General features: G+C 42.8%; 2 protein-coding genes across 2 annotated transcripts; both read right to left on the bottom strand.

The window, feature by feature from the left end:
* Positions 1-6389: 6389 nt before the first annotated feature.
* Positions 6390-8405, bottom strand: LOC108066341 (mucin-2). Its single transcript, XM_017154829.3, has 3 exons — positions 8282-8405; positions 7881-8204; positions 6390-7818 (listed from the first exon to the last, which is right to left on the bottom strand). The coding sequence occupies exons 1-3, from the start codon at positions 8333-8335 to the stop codon at positions 6481-6483; spliced, it is 1716 nt and encodes a 571-aa protein (XP_017010318.2). The 5' UTR covers positions 8336-8405; the 3' UTR covers positions 6390-6480.
* Positions 8406-9056: 651 nt separating this feature from the next.
* LOC108066227 (uncharacterized) lies at positions 9057-10271 on the bottom strand. Its single transcript, XM_017154643.3, has 3 exons — positions 10162-10271; positions 9474-9806; positions 9057-9409 (listed from the first exon to the last, which is right to left on the bottom strand). The coding sequence occupies exons 1-3, from the start codon at positions 10207-10209 to the stop codon at positions 9101-9103; spliced, it is 690 nt and encodes a 229-aa protein (XP_017010132.2). The 5' UTR covers positions 10210-10271; the 3' UTR covers positions 9057-9100.
* Positions 10272-18866: the final 8595 nt, after the last annotated feature.

Consider the following 18866-nt stretch of genomic DNA (forward strand, 5'->3'; position numbering starts at 1 on the left):
TAAGAGATCCTTTCATTGCTACCCCTTTTCCCCCCAACCCCCACCCCCCTGCGTGCAACTGTCCTGACGCGTTGATTGTGTTTGCATATTATACACGCCCTTTTATGTCCTATGGCAATATGAAATTTATTGTCTCCTCCTCAGTGTTGCAGCCTCGGAGCAGCCTCAACCTCAGCCCTCGGCCTTCAGTCCTTCAGCCTTGACAGATCGTGAGTGGGTCGAGGGGCGGAGGTGGGTGGGCGGGAGTCAGAGAGCGACAGAGAACAGGACATTGATTTTAATCCCAGTCGGAAGTCGCCTGCCATTCGCTTTACGAGCACAGAGCACCGAACACAAAAGCACAAGCAGGCGAGCACATTTTTAATTAAAACAAGAAAAACAAAAGGAGAACGTGGCAGGCAATGCGCTTTTCCAGCTGCCACAAAAAGGACCACAAATTGTTGAGCAGCCTGGGAAACTGGGAAATACTACAAGTAATGCTAGATTAAGATGAAAGCCAAATGAAGAATGGGAATAGATAAATGTTTATCCTTTCACACATTTAATAGCAGAAGAAAGTAGTTTTGAGATGCTCAAATTAAAAGGGGATATAATATTTTACAGACAAAGATAATTTTATATTGGGCTCAAAAGAATATTTTGTAATATATTTAAAAACCAAATTATGTTTATACCCGTTACTCGTAGAGTAAAAGGGTACATTAGATTCGTGCAAAAGTATGTAACAGCTAGAAGGAAGCGTTTCCGACCCCATAAAGTATATATATTCTTGATCAGGGTCACTAGCCGAGTCAATCTAGCCATGTCCGTCTGTCCGTCTGTCCGTATGTCTGTCTGTCCGTCTGTCCGTCTGTATGAACGCTGAGATCTCAGAAACTACAAAAGCTAGAAGGTTGAGATTTCCCACACATATTCTTTGGCTTCCTACGCAGCGCAAGTTTATTTTAGCCACAATCCCCACAATCGCCCACTAACGATTTTAAAATGGGTCCTGCGCCCACATCTTTAAAGATATTCGAGAAGTATAAATGCAATTTTGTTGTGTATATTTATACCTATCGAAATGTAGAAGACATTTTTCAAATCGGACCATTCATTAAAAAGTTATACGCAATCAAAATTTATATATCTATCTCCCTCGCACTCCCTTTAGCTGCGTTACGATTATTAGTCGGGACACCAACCCGACGCAGCGTTCGCACTCCCTTTAGCTGAGTGACGGGTATTAGATAGTCGGGACACCAACCCGACTATAGCGTTCTCTCTTGTTGTTATCTCGGTTCAATAACCTTTTAATTCCGAAAACTCCTTAGTTTAATTTAGATAATATTTATCGCTGGGAATGCCTGCACTTAATTTTGGAAATGGTCACAAAAGCCCCCCGTTTATTTGCGAATTCACGATTATTGGCCCACAGCAATGTGACATAATTCACTCGTGCCTCGCATAATGAGCTCGTGTATGGCATTTGTTTCATTATGTGACTATTATGGCATCCGCTGAGCCAGCCCGAAAAATAACCGGAAGGGCTTTCGGATGGGAACAGCTCCGTTTCCCCTATTTTCCCGGGAAATGCATTCAGCTGCATGCACATGGCAGCTCTCAACTCGCCAGTCTCGTGTGGCATGCGAATAAAATGGGGAAATGGGAAAAACAAAGCTTGGCCGAAAAGCGATTACCCCGAAAAACTAACATAACACGCCAATTTATGTGCACAATTGTTTACATGAAGTTCTATGGCATTCAATGGCTCCGCCGCTCAATTGTTCAGTTTTTCGATTGTTTAGGTGTGCAGTTTTCCAACTGATTGAATGTGGAGCCGTTGGCCGCTGGCTATATCCATGTAATTATGGCCCAGGAATACTGGTTTATGATAAATGCGGCTTCTGGCTGCTGCCCGCGTACACACCGCGTATACGTAATTCAATCAAGGGGCCATTAAATCGAGAAAACTTTTTTCAATATTCGCGGGCATTAAGCTTCAATTTATTTCAATCAGCGAGCGCACAATTTGCGTCCAACGGAGCCCATAAAATTGCAGTAAATTCAACAATTGTAGAGTTCAATTACGAAGCATCCCGATATGTATATATCCTCACTATAAAGATATATATATTTTTTTTCGTTTCAATTTCATTTCACGGCTGCTCTTTTACAATTGACAATTTAATGGAGTCTTCCGCAGTTGCGGCTGAGACCGAGAAAAGCCATTGTCTGCTGGATTTTCTCCAGGAATTTCGCCTCGTTCCGCAAGTGTTAACCGCTTACTTAGGCCATTATGCTCGCTGGCCGAGGCGACATTGTATTAGGCAGGCAAATTTATGGACGCGGCTTTTATGCTTTAAGGACTTTGGCCAGACTCGAGCGTTAATGGGCGCACTTGTGAATTTATGGGCATGGCCTGCGGTAAAAGATAAGGATATAAACTTGACTATGGGACTATTTCATAGTTAGCAGTCTCTGAGCCTCTGCTAAGTGAGTATGTAGCTCGCTGTATTTCCCCACTTCAGTCACCTGCGTTTGCACGTGGCAGCCCTGCATCCCTGATTTTATGGCTTTCACACCGCGCTTACATATTTACTATACAAATTACACTTTTTATTGCATGTGATTTCGGCTCTTTCTGTCTTTTTTTGCCCGGCACGTGGCAAAGGGTTTCCCTTTTCATCGGGAATTAATGGTTTATTTATATGATGTGTTGAAGTCGATATAGTGGCATGGCACGTTCAATCCTTGGGGCCCGGCAATTGTTTTTGCCTTGCGTGTGCCACAAATTGAGACTCCAATTATGTGCGACTTTTTTCCTTCGACTGCTCATGTTTGCGGTTAATCGTACATTTCCATAAGTATGCGCAAATTGCAACGGAACACGAAGGGTAATTCTTTGATTAGAGCCCGCTTTTTGTTGCAAGTTGCGTGTGCGTGGAAATTATGCTAATTTCCACTGCTGTTGCACTCGGTTATGCCGAGTGTTTTTCTTTTTGTTAAATATGTATGACATGCAAATGTGCAAAAGCGGCCAACTGACTTCAATTAACTTTGATCGATTTAACAAAATGGTTAGCATTTTCAGCTCAATTAATTTGTTTTGTTTTTTTGGCTTCCGATTTGTCGTAATTGCATGCGTTTTCATTCTGTTGTCAAATTTATATAATTAGATCAAGCGACTCGGCATTATCATAATGAGTAATTAAATTGGAGAACATTATGGCATTTCTTTTCGTAATTATTCAGGCTTACTGGTGCATTTCCACAGGAAAAAATAAAGCGAATATTTCAATGCTTTAAGCTTTTGTATGTAGAGTGTATCATTTTATTATTAAGAATTTGTATTCGTTTTGTTAACATACTAGCGATTATTAATGTTGCTCTTGAATTCGAATGGATACATAAAAAAATACAAATATTATTTTAAAAGTGCAATATATTTTTGAAAGTATATTTATTTTTGGGGATGCTAAAATATACGGCTTTGGCTTAGCTTTGCCAGAAGTTTTGCATAATTTCGCATACATATATGCCAAAGTTTCGTTTGCTAGTTTATCTGCTGATGGCGTTAGTTAGAGAAATTGTTATATCCGCTTGCCTCCATTTTGAGCTCTTCCTCTGCCTCCACTTCCCGGAAAAACCACAGAACACAGCGACATGCATATGCAGATTCTAAAAACAAAATTAAAATAAATGACAAACGAAAGCGGCAAGAGAGAAGAAAAAAGTATTTATTTATTTGCGTTTGTGGAAAATGTGGCACGCTGCTTTATGTGTTGTCATTAGGCAAATAGTTTGCGGGCTGGCTGTGAAATACGAGAGTGGCGCAGCATGTGTGCTGCGAAACGAAGTACAAACAATTATGGCCCAAAATCAGGGAATGTGATGCCAGCGATTTATCTGCATGGATGTATTTCAGTAAAAGAGATACAGAGACATCAATGTTGGCGGTTGTGGTGATGGCGATGTGGTGTGCTGTGGTTCCAAAAATGGAAGCATAATTTTATTGGGCTGGTAAATTTAATGGGTTCATTAGAGGAGTGTTGCCTACTTTCCGGCGACACTTTTCTGAAAATTAATGCAAAACGTGAGTTTGTTTTCAGCTTCTCAGTCTGGCCGTGTTTTTCTCCAGCCTTTTCCCTGCTGCTCATTATTCTTGTTGCCTGGAAAATTGTGCTACTGCTGCTGCTACTGCTACTGTTATTATAATACTTTTATGCCATCGTTTACCCTCGCTGATGCTGCTGCTCCTGTTGGTGTTGACTTAGTCAAGAGCAATTAACATGCAAATAAGGCCTATTAGTTACCCAAACGTCAGCCTGTCAGCTGCTCTGTCTCCCACAACGGCCACGCCCCGTCGCACCTTTTCCCGCCCCCAAACACCACCCGCTCTTTAAGGATGCTCCCTGCTTTCTGCCCTTTAATGACTTACTAATTTCAAGTTGGCCATCTTCTCGGTCCTTTCAGTTTTCACGGACAGTATCGTTGGAAATCTTAATTGGCAATTTAGCCGGGAACATCGTAACGCTCATCGTTGGCTTTAGTGTTATATGTTGGGGCTGCTGGCCGTCGGTGGAAACTTTTGATTTCCAAAGGGTCAATCCTTTGTCTTTAATCTAATCACCTAGGGCCGACATTTTTATGAAGTTTCGCCCTGCATTCGGCAATTAATGTTAATTGATCACTTAATTTCAAGCATTTCCATTAAAACTTTTCACGGTCCGGGTGGCAAAAGTTAAAGCGGAATGGAGAGCACGAGTTTCCAGTTTCGAGTTTCGAGACTCGGATTTGCAATCGGAATGAAGGGCCCGCCTTGATTTACATTCCAGGAGCCCGGTAATCGCCTCATCACCATCACACATTCGCCCCGTGTGCCGCAACCATGCAAGTTGAATTAACATGAAAAAATATTGACCCACACAGAGGCAAACACTCGCACGCACACACACAGTCAAACGCGGTGAGTAAAGGTCCTGCTGCAATTTATAGCTATAGCTACATATATAGTAGAGCTGCAGTGGGAAAATGTTTGAGCTCACACACTCCCAGCGGCGTAAATGTTACTGGCAGCTCCTCCTGCAAAGCAATGCAACTGTGAGTGGGTGCACTGAGAAGAAATCGAGGGGACTAAGTGTTAATACTAAATCGCAAATAAAGTGGGAGGGAAAAACTTGAGTGTTAAATAAATCTCCGGTGTTTTTTTTTAGGGAAGTTTCGTTTGAAAACCAATAAAGAAACCCGTCAGTATAAAGAACTTTTTCTAATCGCTTTTCTATAATTTACTTTTAATTTTAAAATTTTTAACATAACCAATAAAAATGTAAGACATTTTTCAAAAACTGATTGTTATGATAAAAATATGTTCATATATATTACTTCATTTCTCGAAAGAAATTATAATTTCCTTGCAACTTCTGAAATAAAGATAACAGTCTTATAAATATAAGCCTACTATATCTGCGAATTGTCTATAGGTTTTTATATTATTATAATATATTTATTTCCGTTTGAGCCTTCTTTGCGCCCAGTGCAGTTGTGTCTGGCGGGGATTTACCCTTCGCAGGACACACAATGAAGGTGTGTGCTGACAACGAATGCTGTGGGTGATGATCCAGGTTGATTTATCTACTGGCGCTGAGGTTAAAAGTTTTGCGCATACTCCCATTGTTTAGGTCAGCTTCCCTTTGTGTGCGGCAGGACCACAGAACCGGAGCCACCGGTCGCCACAGTAGGACCTCTCTGGCACCACCACCACCATTACCACCGCAGCCGTTGGACAGTTCGACTGGCAGACAGGAGGTTATGCAAATGTCAGCCCCCCTGCAATTATTCAACCTTTGGCCGGCGGCTCGAGTCCTTTGCCGGAGTGCCTCTGTGATTTCTGCCTCACCAATAACGTTTACTTAATCCATGATTATTTTATTGGTTTAGCTGGAAGCACAACAGAGCGGCAAAGGCAGACAGCTCATTACCGAAGCCCCCTTTTTGCTAGATCCAAACTAATTATGGAGCTTCGGAGCTCGTTATGTATGCGGGTATTTTGCTTTTGTCAGAGCCTAAACCAACTACGTACGTCGAAACGGGAAAGTGGGTGTAAGCCACCCACTCCACGGCTCAAGGGCACGTCCGGAGTATCGGCAATATTTTGCTGACGTCTCACTGAAATCCATCATTTTCCCCGGCCGTCTGCGACACGTGGTCTCCGCAGCTGGCTAATAAATCTTAATCAGTCCGGACCCGGGACTCCTAGCCCCAGTGGGTGGCTGCGGTCTCCGTCTAATTTGCGGTGCTCCTGCCTCCCGATTTCCCAACTTCCCAACTTCCCATTGGATCCGATGGCTTATCAACTTATCAACCCACCCGCATTGATTGGCCCGCCAATCGAGCATAATCGCAAAAGCTTTTCAATGCTGATAAGTTTATTTATTTGCTGGCCTAAAGCTTAGACTACTAAACACATTTGGGATGTGCTTCTCTTGGCTTTTTAGGGGTCTAGAAGAGGTTTCCAAGCTCGTTCATCAGGCGATCGAACCAGTTTCCGCTGGTGGTGTTCCTGTCGTCGACGGTGGTGCTGTTCCAGCCCTGGGTGGTGCTGTTCCACCAACCTTCGGTTGTGTTCCAGGGTCCCTGGGTTGAGTTTCCCTGCCAGGGATTCGGAGTGGTGCTGTTCCACCAGTTGGGTCCTTCGGTGGTGCTGTTAACGATAGGTCCCCAGGAAGTGGTGTTGTTCCAATTTGGTGGAGAGAGGGTGGTGCTGTTCCAGTTAGGTCCCGCAGTGGAGTTGCCCCAGGCAGTGGTGTTCCAGTTACCTTGGGTAGAGTTATTTCCCCACCATGGAGGTAGATCGGTAGTGTTTCCCGAGGGACCCTGGGTAGAGTTGTTTCCCCATGGACCGGAAGTGGTGTTGTTTCCCCACCATGGAGGCAGATCGGTGGAGTTTCCGGAGGGACTCTGAGTAGAGTTGTTTCCCCAAGGGCCGTTAGTGGTGTTGTTTCCCCACCATGGAGGCAGATCGGTGGTGTTTCCTGAGGGACCCTGGGTAGAGTTATTTCCCCACGGACCGGAAGTAGTGTTGTTTCCCCACCAGGGAGGTAGATCGGTGGTGTTTCCGGAGGGACCTTGAGTGGAGTTGTTTCCCCACCATGGAGGTAGATCCGTGTTGTTACCCCACCATGGAGGTAAATCAGTATTGTTTCCTGAGGGACCCTGAGTGGAGTCGTTTCCCCAAGGGCCGTTAGTAGTGTTGTTTCCCGACCATGGAGGCAGGGTCGGGCCTTCCCAAGATGGTCCCTGGGTGGTATTTCCCCAGGACGAGCTCAGCCATGGACCTGCAGTGGTGGTGAAGTTGGGAGTGGTGGGCCACTGGGTAGTGGAAGTGTTGCAAGGGATCTCTGTGGTAGAGGTAGTTGTGGTGAAGTTGGGAGTGGTACGAGTCCAGTTGGGATCCACAGTGGTGGTAAAGTTGGGAGTAGTATCAGTCCAGTTCGGGGTAACAGTGGTGGTATAGTTGGGCGTGGTCCAGTTCCAGTTGGGGTCCACAGTGGTGGTAAAGTTGGGAGTGGTGCGGGTCCAGCTCGGATCCACAGTGGTGGTGAAATTGGGAGTGGTATAGGTACTGGGCCACTGAGTGGTGTTCTGGGGCGGCGGAGGAGCCACAGTGCTGTTCTGGGGCGGCTGTGGCTGGGGCTGCGACTGGGCAATGCAAATGGCCAGATCCAGGGAAGCATTGTCCAGCTTAACGAAAGCCTTCTGCAGTTCACGCCAAACGCAGGCCTTGCGGCGACGCTGATCGTAGCGGCTGGGACGCACCGAGCTGAACAGATTCAAAACCTGTTCGGTAGAGAAACCCCAGCTATAGTTCTATAGAAAGTAAGTCGAAGAAAATATCTTACGGTATCCACGTAGCAATCGGTCTGCGAATTGCTAAGTGCGCAGTCAATCAGTTCCCTTTCGAAGTTTTGCTTCCTGTAGATGGCATTCTCTCGCTGCAAATATCTTTCGATATCGCGGGAATCAATTTTGAGGCAACGATGAATCTTGTAGCCAGCCGTCAACAGAATCTCAATGTTATCCACGGTGTAGAGGGCAGTGCACTCATCCATGTCAATGAGCTCATCAGCCGGAGGCTCCTGCAGGTTTCCAGTCACAGCATCGAAGAAGAGGGACTGCCAGCCGAGGTCCTTGGAGCTCTTGGCTGGCTGAACTGCCTCGAACGCCTGGGGGATTCGTTTGTCGCGGTTATATAAGTTGTTTCTCTTCACCTCTCAAGGGGCTTGGGGTTCGCCATTCTCACCTGAGCGCCGACGAGCAGCAAGCACACCGCTAATATTTTGCACGGAACCTCCATCTTGGCGGTTCAAGTCGCTTCTGAGTTTACTTTGCTGGCAGGTGACCATTTTAAGGCGGCGGGCATTTGATTTTTAATATGTTATTTTTATTCCGCCTTCATTAATTGCATTTATCTATAATTGTTCGGGGGCCCAACACAATCAGCAAATGGACGGGGCAGGTGATAAGTCTTAAGCATTCTAATTGATGATAACAATGAGTGGTCCGAGTGCCGTCACCATGATAAAGATAAAGCCCTGCGAATACGGAACTGGGCGTGAAGTGCGGCAGGAAGTCTGTCGACTGACGACGGTGAGTAACCGCTTTTGGGGTTTGGGGAACTCCAGCGATTTATGTTCTCAGAGGGCTCGATGGCCCGATGGCACCGATAGGCCATTAAAAACAAGGGAAAATTTTCGGTGACAGTTCTAAGGAAAAAACCGAGCAAAATTTGATCAAAAAATTGATAATGTAAGGCAATACAAATAATACCTGGGCCTTATGTGTCTTAAGTGATAGGGAAAGGGTATACAATGTAGCATGTTATCTGATTTTCAAAGGGGAAAAAGTTATTTTTGGTAAACAAATCCACCAACCTTCGGTTGATTCTGTTGAAAATTTAGCTTAGGGCCCAGTAGCTATGGCTAAATTTAAGTTCGCCTGTAAATTTTACCTTATAGTCAAACATCTAAAATTAATAATAATAAATTTTCCTCTTGAAAACGAAAAGACTAGATATGTCTGATGTTAAACAGTTTTTTTTATTGATTAATACTCTCTGCTCTTAGTTGGTCAAAGGCAGCTCCTCGAAGTGCTGGGGAACCTGCTCCTTGGGCACCTGGACGGGCCTCACCTGCTGCTGCTGCTGCTGCTCCTTCTGCGGCTGAGGAATCTCCCGCTGGGTGGCGATCTTCTCCATGCAGGTGCTGTACTCGTTGGCCGCCTGGATGGAGGCAACCTTGGTCTCGCTAATGGCGGCGCTGACACAGTTGGTCTTCTGGGCCTCCATCTGAGTGGCATTGGTGGTGAACTGGGACTGAGTTTGGTAGGCCTGAGAGTTGGAGGTGTCCAGCAGCTGCAGGTTCTTGTCGAACTGGGGGAGAATGGGGATGTGTCAGCACTTTAATATGAAATCAGTATGACGAGGTTATCCTTACAGTGGACACAGTGCAGTTCAGGAAGAGGGCAGAGTCGGTCTCATTGCGGCACAGCTCGAGGTTCTTCTCCAGGTTCAACAACTGGAGGCGGATCTGGCTAACGGTGGTGTTGCTGCTCTGGACGTAAGACACCTTGGTGCGATTGGCTGCCTCCTCGCAGGCATTGGTGGCATTGGCCAACTTGTCGCCGATCTTCTGGGTGGTGTTCAGGTAGTTGGTGGCACAAGTCTGGGCAGCAGGAGTCAGGGCACGTCCCTCAGCCTCACCCACGACCATGCGGAAAAGGACCTCCTCCAGACCGAAGTCATCGCCCAAACGCGGCACGGCACTGACCTGAGATTGAAGAAATAGTGTCTTTAAATTTAATGTTTCTAAGTAAAATATTAATTTTTTTTGGGTTTCTATTTTAAATGAATTTTGCAAGCCAAGTAAACTTGTTTATGTCTATTTGAAAATAATTTTTTTTATCTATTTTTGTAAGTTTATTATTAACCACCAAAGTAAAGTACAATTCGATAATGGCTGACACACGCTAAATAAATTGATTTGATAAAAAGCATTTGTCACTTTTTTGTTTTTATAAAAGAAGCGAGCAGATATAATATTACTAGGAAAAATGATCCCCTAGTAAATCAGGTAAGTTTACTTGATCTAAAACTTTATTATTTTTCTTAGCGATTTTACTCACGCTGAAGAGGGTCACGGCCAACAGGATAACTCGTGTGAATAACTGCATCTTGGATACTTTGAAACTTGAAATACTTTCAATCTAGTGATACTGGCAGCTTGCAGAGTCTTTTATAGTTCAGCTTCCCGGTGAAAAGATCCATTGGGGCCCAAAATTAGACACTAATTGGCAATGCACTGTGATTAGATAGCAGGCAACAAGAAGACATGGCAAATGTTCATCTAATTGGCTTTCTGCAGGGCTAAGACTCATCTCCAAAGATAGGATAGCTAAGATAGCTGGGTTGCCAGGCTAAATGGCACTCCAATCAGTGGGTTCCATGTCGCAGTACTGATAAGCCAGCACACCCCCTTTGGGGTCTGAAAGTCTGTCTGCCGTTCGTCTTATCTGAACCCGTTTTTGTGTGATATAACACCTTATTTCGGCCCTGCTGAATCATGGCGCTCGACAATCTGGCAGCTCTTTTAGAGAGCCAGTGATTTACGCGATCACTTTTAAGAGCCACTTCAGCTGGGATTTTAATCTACCGATTACATGTCCATAAATCAGCCAAATCTCGTTTGCGTATTCTAAGAACTGAAAGGCGGTTCCCAGAATTGATAGAACTGAAGGCTGATAACTCAATTTGTTGTGCCTAAGGTCATTGAAAGTAAAAACCCAATTTCCATGAATTCGCTTATCAACTGTTATCAAAACCGCATTTGTGTATCTATCTAACACCGCTTGCGACAATTGAAAAGAATAATAACAAACATTCGTTTGGCTGCAAAAAATTACTATCATCTAATTAGCTGCGGCACGCACTCGAGTCGTGCTTCATTTTTCATGCCAGGAATTGTTTTGAGAAAAATATTTTGTGTAAGGGGTTTGCCGTGGACCTGCTGCCAAAAGAGTGAGACGAGTATTTATCAAAAACACACACCGCACCACCCGGGGCGAGAAAATGGAAAGTCCTGGCTCCACGTGTGCGGCACTTCACATACATCTTGCGATAGACCAAACAAGATTTATAAGCTGAGACATTGTTCCAAGCACCTTGGTGGAAAAGTCGTCGCAACTCGAACGATTTATCAAAAGCATAAAGTGGCCTGAGCCAACTTTCGGTGGTACTGCACTGGAAACATTTATTAAATATTTTTCTACGTTTTAAAACACGTGAAATAATTTTTACCATAATAATAAAACAATCATTGACTGAGAATTTCCTTTTCAATGAAAGTATTTTGCCCGGAAAAAGCAATCAATCTTGAAATAAGCTTGGGAACTTAATAAAATCTAAAAATATCTAGGGAAAAGATATCATTTAATGGATCCATTTTACTTACTTAACATACAGAATGCAGTTTAATTTAAGTTAACTCAAATTTTTGCAAGTGGAGTGCCTGCCAGGCGCAGCTGCTCCACTGGAACTTCCCAAGAGAAAGATTTAACGGGCGACAAGTGCTAATTTGAATGTGGGCAGCCGTTTTATTTGCCCTGACAGTCACCAAGGTAAGCCACAAGTCATGGTTGCTTCTCTGATTCTGATTCAGATTCAGATTGGGTTGTCGCTGCTGGTGTCATATCATTTCGGTTTGATGGAACTGGAACTGGAACTGGAGACCCCACTCCCACTCCTTTTGTGACTCTTGTTCCTGGGGATCTCTGGAGTGGTAAGTCATGTAATGCGCTTGAAGTGGCTTTACACAGCGGCTTCTGTTTCTGCTTCTGTTTCTGTTTCTGGCTCTGTTCAGATCTCGAGTAGCTGTTAAGCACTTTCATTACACAGGCCCGAAAAGAGCAATGATTTATGCGAGTTATGAGGGGAAACAGCTCGAGTGTCGCTTTAAATACGAGTGAAAGGCCCATCCTCCGCCAGCTGATGACTGGCGTCATTAAAAATGGAATGCCGTATGTACAGTGCACGACAGGCTGGTAAGGATGGATATTGTGGCGCATTGTTTGCGGCCGTTGTTGTTAATGCTTCAGCCTTTGCCGCTCGCTGTCATCTCCTTTGTTTACTGCAGCTCGACTGGCAAATAAATGCGGGGTCTAGACAGTCACGCACAATGGCAGTTTTAATTTTAAGAGTGCACCCGGAAAAAGAGCATAGGACTGGATACCAGCCGTCCAGATATTTATTTTAAATAAATGCGACAGATATTAAAGCAGTAAAAATGAATTTATGCTTTTTAAGTTCTTCACGAGAACAGAGAATGTTTATTTAAAAATATATTAATGCATATTTGATTAGATTAAGTATTGCTAAAAAAAGATAACCAAATAAATGTATCTTTTGTTGAATTTCTACAGGGAGATAAACTAAATAAAGGTGAATAAGTAGCATGGAAACACAATTCACATGTCAACAATTAATCAAGTTAATCAATTGGGGTGCAACTATGTTAATATAAGCAGTATTTATTAGTTTTTAATACCAAGATTAAAGGCCAACCATTTTGAGAGCGGAAGATGAGTATTTAAGTTGCGGTAGAGCTATAAACATTGACCTATTAAAACTTTATTTATACGAAATATATTAAGTGCATGCCATATAAGTGATTGTATGAAATTTAAATTATCTGTTTAATAAGCGCAAAGAAATAATAATGCTGGTGATACATCATGTCAAGTAGAGTACTTACCCGGCTTTATCTCTTCGAGCTTAACAAAATAGTCTCCATAACTTAGTGAGATATCAGCAAATAAATAATGAAATTATAAAAATATTTATACCATTTAATTCACACATCACTTAATAAGTTTTAAAGCACACTCTTGATGTGCTGAGATCAATTGAGCATGCACTTTATTTAAATATGTTTTTTTTTCCCCGCCCTTGAGTTCCCTTCAGGTTTAAAGAGCCCTTTGCACCGATAGCTGGCTGCTACTCCCGCAAAAGGTAAATGCGTAATAAGTTTTTATGCAAATTTCCCAGGGAAAACTTTCCCCTGTCAACACTTTATTCCATTGTAAATTATTTGCATTCATTTATTTTTTTTTAGTTTGCATTTTTTGCGCGCATTATTATTATTTTTTTTCCCCCGTTTTTAAGCGCCATCCAGAGAACATTAAAAATGTGTAACATGTAGCTCGGTTCTTGTTGTTTGCCGAACACGGCATTTTTTTTGTGTTCTCTAAATGTTAATTCAATGCAACATTTTCGTGTTGCTCCGCATTTGCTGCCATGTTTTTAAATAAATACCAACAAAAAAGAGGAAAGGCGAGCAGGAGGAAACTCGCCTGCTGCGCCATATGTGTGGAAAAGTCGGAGGAAAATTGTGAGAGGGGCCAGCGCTGCGGGTAACTTTTGTCGGGGGCCTTGATTTTCTGTGACAATATTTGTGCGGTCTAATGGCAAAATGGCATTTGAATTTTAGTCCAATGCTTATTGAGATTTAATCTGATTGTGAATGTGATTTACATTTTCCGACAGACGGGGGTGCAGCAAAGGATCCGAAATTTGCATTTCAAAGCGAGAAAAGCGGAAAAGCGGGTCGTCGAGGAGTAGGTGGGCGGAAGTTTTTATGCGAGGACTCATGAAATTTATTAACGCTTTCATTGCACGCCGGGGAATTGTCGGAAGAGCGAGGGAGCGAGACGGCACTCGGCGTGCGAGCGGGAGAGGCTGAGCCGTAACATTTCCTTTGTGTGTCGTAGATTTACTGGCTGGCCTGGGTTTTCCAGTTGATTTTACTGGTGGATATTACGTTTTAGTGCTGCGCTCCGCTTTTGTTACAGCTTAGAAGTGCCTCCAAGTTATCCAAATGCGAACTTTAATCAAGTTAAATGGTGCGCACGGGGCAGGTGGGTGGTGTAGGTGATGCAGGCACTGTATATTCACCACTGCCAACGGTCTGGTTTGGGATGGCCAGCGGCAATTAAAGTGCATTAACCACATGATGCGTTTTGCACTTAAAACCACTCCCATCCACTCCGGTATAGCCACATACCCTGCATAGGTCACTGCATCTGTTGCGACTGCAGGTGCATTTTCACCTGCAACAGTTGCATTTGCTCCGCTGGACCCCAGCGCACACGCATCCACATCCGTTTCCGGTTCCGGCAGCAGCCCAGCCACGAATCGGAAGCGACTGTTGCCGCTTTTGTTGCCTGGACACTGCGAGAAAGTGTCGTTTTTACAAGTTACAATTTCTAATTATATTAAAATTTAACTTATTTAAATTCCAAGCTTGATAAGTCCCACACGAGTGAATAGTAAAAGGAAATGTGGTATTCAAAAAGTGTGCAACAAACATTGTTGTCTGTAAAACCCCTCCATCACTATCAAAACCACTGCATCTAAATGGAAATCGAAATCTAAAATTAATTATAAAATGTTTACCAAAATAAGAAACTTTGTTTTTTTTCTTGTTTCATATTTTTTTCCCAGTGTGTAGTTGAAAAACGGAAAAGTGGGAAGCATCTGACCAGCGAACAGCAGCAACATGTGCATCCTAATAAAAACTAATTAGGACCTTCCACCTGCCCCCGAACCCCTGGCCCTCCTGGTAGTATTATCATCCCGGGGCCGCCACCCTCGGTGGTCAGCTAACTGTTGCTGATGTCGCCTGACATCAAAGTTCTATTTTAGTTTATGTTACGAGCGGTACGCACATATCGTTGCTGGTTGTTTCCCACAAGTTGGATCCCACATTCCGGACCTGGGGCCCTAGTTTCTGATTGTGACAGGGCAAGGACTCTTTTGCCACAACCCCAGCGCTTTTCACCCGTACCCGTCACCGGGGCCTAAATGTTCCCTCGACTGACACGAGGAATTTAATTTCATTTCGCCAAAGACAAATACAAAGGCAGACGTCAAGTTATTAGCAATATAAACACACATGTGCCAACAGTTTGCTTTTCGTTTCCCCAGACCCCGGAACACAGAGCCCAGAACCCAGAGCCCAGAGATATGTGGGCGTGTGTACCTCATTTAAAAGTCCCGAAAAGAGCAAACGAAATCAAACAGCGAAAAAGTGTTTATTAAAAGTAAAGAAATTCGCAAGAAATTCTCTTGACGTCACTTGAAATTCCGGCGAAATTTGCGTTTCGAACGAGGGGGTGGGGTATAAATGAGTGATTAGATTTTCATTATCATGCGGCTGATAATCGCTGAACAATAGCCAATGCCAGCTGCCATTGGTCAACAGCCGAATGCATTGTTTCGACCTGGCATTTGGTATTTTCCGCCTCCGTTTAATCCATTCCAGCCATCCCATCTATTTTATACTGTCCGTATGGTTTCCTTCGGCTTAAGCGGCTATAAACTGTTCCATAAGCTGGCGTTGGACTTTTAATTTAAAACTTTTGCTCTACATACACGACGAGAGGGAGAGGTATGTATATTCCAGCAGATCTACCAAAAGCCCCGAGGACGTAATGCAATCAGCAAACAAAAGACAAAGAGCGGCAGCGCTTTCGATTCTTGCTGCAGCTTCGACTGCGGCTTCTGCCGGGATCTGGACGGGATTTCAACTGGTCTGCGGCAGAGGACTTTTGGAAAAGGGAAAGCGGGAGAAAGCAGAAAGGGAGGCTACTTAAGCAGGGATTAAGTGGTAAGTTGCTGCATTTTGCACCTTCGAGAGGGGCCACAGTGGATGATGTAACGGAGCTGAGAGTTGGGATAAAGTTTCATCATTTATAATGTTATATAGTCGATTGAAATACAGGCAAACTTGAAAACACATATTACATATATTTAAAATTAGTTAAAATTTCGTATTTATTGTCAAAAAATATGAATTTATATTTGTATGAATTTTTAGCAATTAAATAATAGTTTGTAAAGTCGTTTAGTTTGTGTAAATTTTGCATAATGATTGGAATTGGTGGATACTATCAATTTCACAGTGTTCGGTTCACTAGAATATCATTTATCCAAAATTGAAGTTTCACATTATGCCAATCAAGCCGAACGCCGAGCAATTATTAATTGTGAAATATCAATCAGGCGAATGATAAATGAGCCTTAACTTCTCCTCTTAGCCAAGGAACGAGCCCTTTCCTCGGCCATATTTTTCCCAGGATCCGGCTGCCATTTTGCGGGCATTATTGTGGCAAGATGGTGAGGTAATGGAGCAGATGCCAGGAAAATTGTGGTGGCCACAATGGAACGAACGCCCACTTTGCAGATGGATTGGTTGAAGTCTCCATTCCTTAAACGAATCTATTTCATAAGCACTGGAGGCAAAGGGAAAATTAACTCACATATTTCAATGAATTTGCATTCGAAGACAGGAGAATTAGCAAAGTCTACCTTTTGTTTTCCCATTTTAAGCTGTGAGGTAATACAAACTTAATTGGATGAAGTTTATTGGCATGTGTCGAAGCCGTTTAGCCATAACATTGTTTTTCTATGCTGCTGGGTTGGCCGGCTAACTAAGCTTTTGTCCGGCTGCCCGTAATGAAATGGTTCAAGCGCATATAAACTGCCCAGTAAGCTGGCTTTGGACTTTCTGTTCATTTGAAAGTGCCAAAAGGCAGCGAACAAGGGACAAAGGATGCTCCTAGCCCGATTAAGCGCAGATTAAGTCGTAAATTGCTGTGCTTCGGACAGGCAAAAGGTGTCATTGTCGTCATATATTCATATTCCAGCGCTACCCACAGCCTTGGGCATAATTAACAAGATATGGCCGAAACAAAGCCGTCTTTCGCGCTTCTTTGTCAGGCGGAAAAACTGCCGACTGACACATGCCTTTTCTCTCGACAGGTTTTTAAATTAAATCACCGCATTATGGCGGATAATTGGCCGCTTGGCAGCTCGTTTCGGCCTTGTTCGTCAGTGAAAAAATAATTAAGGACTCCTGCTCGCAGTGGAAGTGGAAGCCATCACTATCTGAATTTCTGTGGAAACAATCAGTGGCGGACGAGCATTGTTGCAGCCTCTGAAGGTGACTGGGGGAAGCACTTCGGGGGACTTTAATTTGCGGCTCAAAGGGCTCAAAAGTCCATTACTATCTGGGCGGGCAAAGTTTCACCAGTAATTTCCAATGAAATCCCAATTTCTGCCAGTGGTTTTCGCCGCTTTGAAAAGAGTTTTTCCACGCTGCACTATGGGAAAAAAGTCGATTTTTTTGGCATAAAATCAACTTATTTTACAAATTATTTTTAAAAATAAAATATATTTTTTGAATTTACATACCCTAATTAGCCAAGAACCGTTATCTAAGATTTTTTACTAACAACACTATAGTGTTGATAAACGAACAAAGTCAGCTGTTCGATTGACTTTGTTGTGCGCGTAAGTGAGAGATAAATCTTTGCAAACTTTGATTATTTATTTTGTGGAGCAACAAATTGGATTATTATTTCTGATCATGGCAAATCGGAGCAAAGGTATTTAGAAATGTATCTTAGATTACATGTTTTGATTATTATGTCTTGTTGTCCAACTGTGAACTGTTTTAAATGTGTATCTTTTTAGCTTAAAACTAACAAGTTTGTTTGTGTTCCGTGGTGTACAACTTATAAATGGCACAAAGTTGCAAAAAGGTAAAAACGCAAAGTTATTACCAAATGTATCCTTAATATCGCAAAACTAATCATTTTTGCAACTTTTTGCACGTTTCTTAAAAAAAATGACTTAAATCCAGCAACTTATAAACATAAAAAAAATATTTTTTTAAATAAAAAAACAATCTAAGTGGCTTTCATTAATCTTAAAAATTGAATTCATGGAAAGGGACAAGTCAAAGTCAAGTCAAGTAAAGAAGCTGGACCCCCGTTAAAGCTAAAATTGGCATCTGCTCTAAGATAATATTTCACTTTTCTTGTACATGACACCAATTTTTTTTTTTTGACAAATTTTAAAAATTAACGTAAACCGAAATTATTTTACCGTCTTACCAATACAAATACACATTTTTTAAAATCCCTGCCAATTAATTTGAATATGCGGCGTGGGCGGTGGATGAAAACAATGGTCCGATTCAAAAAGCAACAAAAACCGAAATTACAGCTTTATCTTAATAGTATATATACAAAATTTCTAAATTGTATCTCTAAAACTAGATTTTATGCCAAAAAAATAGACTTTTTTCCCATAGTGCGCTGGTATGCGAATATCTGGTCTCCTCTCTCTAGTTTATTGGACTTTAATCTTTTGCGTACTGATTCGGCAACTTATTACTTAAGTTCCCGCTAAATATTTCAATAAACTTTGGCCAAAGTTCGCCGGCGAAAATTCCTGGGGAAATCGATGATGCCAACTGGTGGATAATCTAATCTGGCCAACGGCCGGGCGAATCGACAAAAATTACAATAAAAATCAATTTCCATATTCAATTTGGTTAAGTGGCGCTGGACCTCGGGAATCGGGAGAACGGAAAACGGGATACCCCGGAAAATGTTTGAAAAATGAAAATGAGAGGCTGTAAAACTATTGCCAGCAAAATATCTGCGTCAGCAGTTTTGCTCCCATCTAGTCCTTGGTCCTGCAATTCTTTTGATTCCGATTTTGTGGCTCATTTATGCGCTCAACACGCTTCCAGGGAAACTGGGGGCCCAGAAAGGAGAAGTCCAAACGACATTGTGTGACACATTTCCATTTTGGGGAATTTCTTCATTTCTGCTTTGTTGCGTCGCCTTTTATTTACTGCGAACAACGGACAGGGAACAATGCACCCTGTTGGTTGGAAAATGGCCGTGGAAACGATGAAAATTGTGAGCTATGTTTGCCGGAATAATGCCCAACGAGGTCGGGGTAAAAGGTGGGTGAGAAAAAT

The sequence above is a fragment of the Drosophila takahashii genome, chromosome 2R (assembly GCF_030179915.1).
Source record: "Drosophila takahashii strain IR98-3 E-12201 chromosome 2R, DtakHiC1v2, whole genome shotgun sequence".
Taxonomy (NCBI): Eukaryota; Metazoa; Arthropoda; class Insecta; order Diptera; family Drosophilidae; genus Drosophila; species Drosophila takahashii.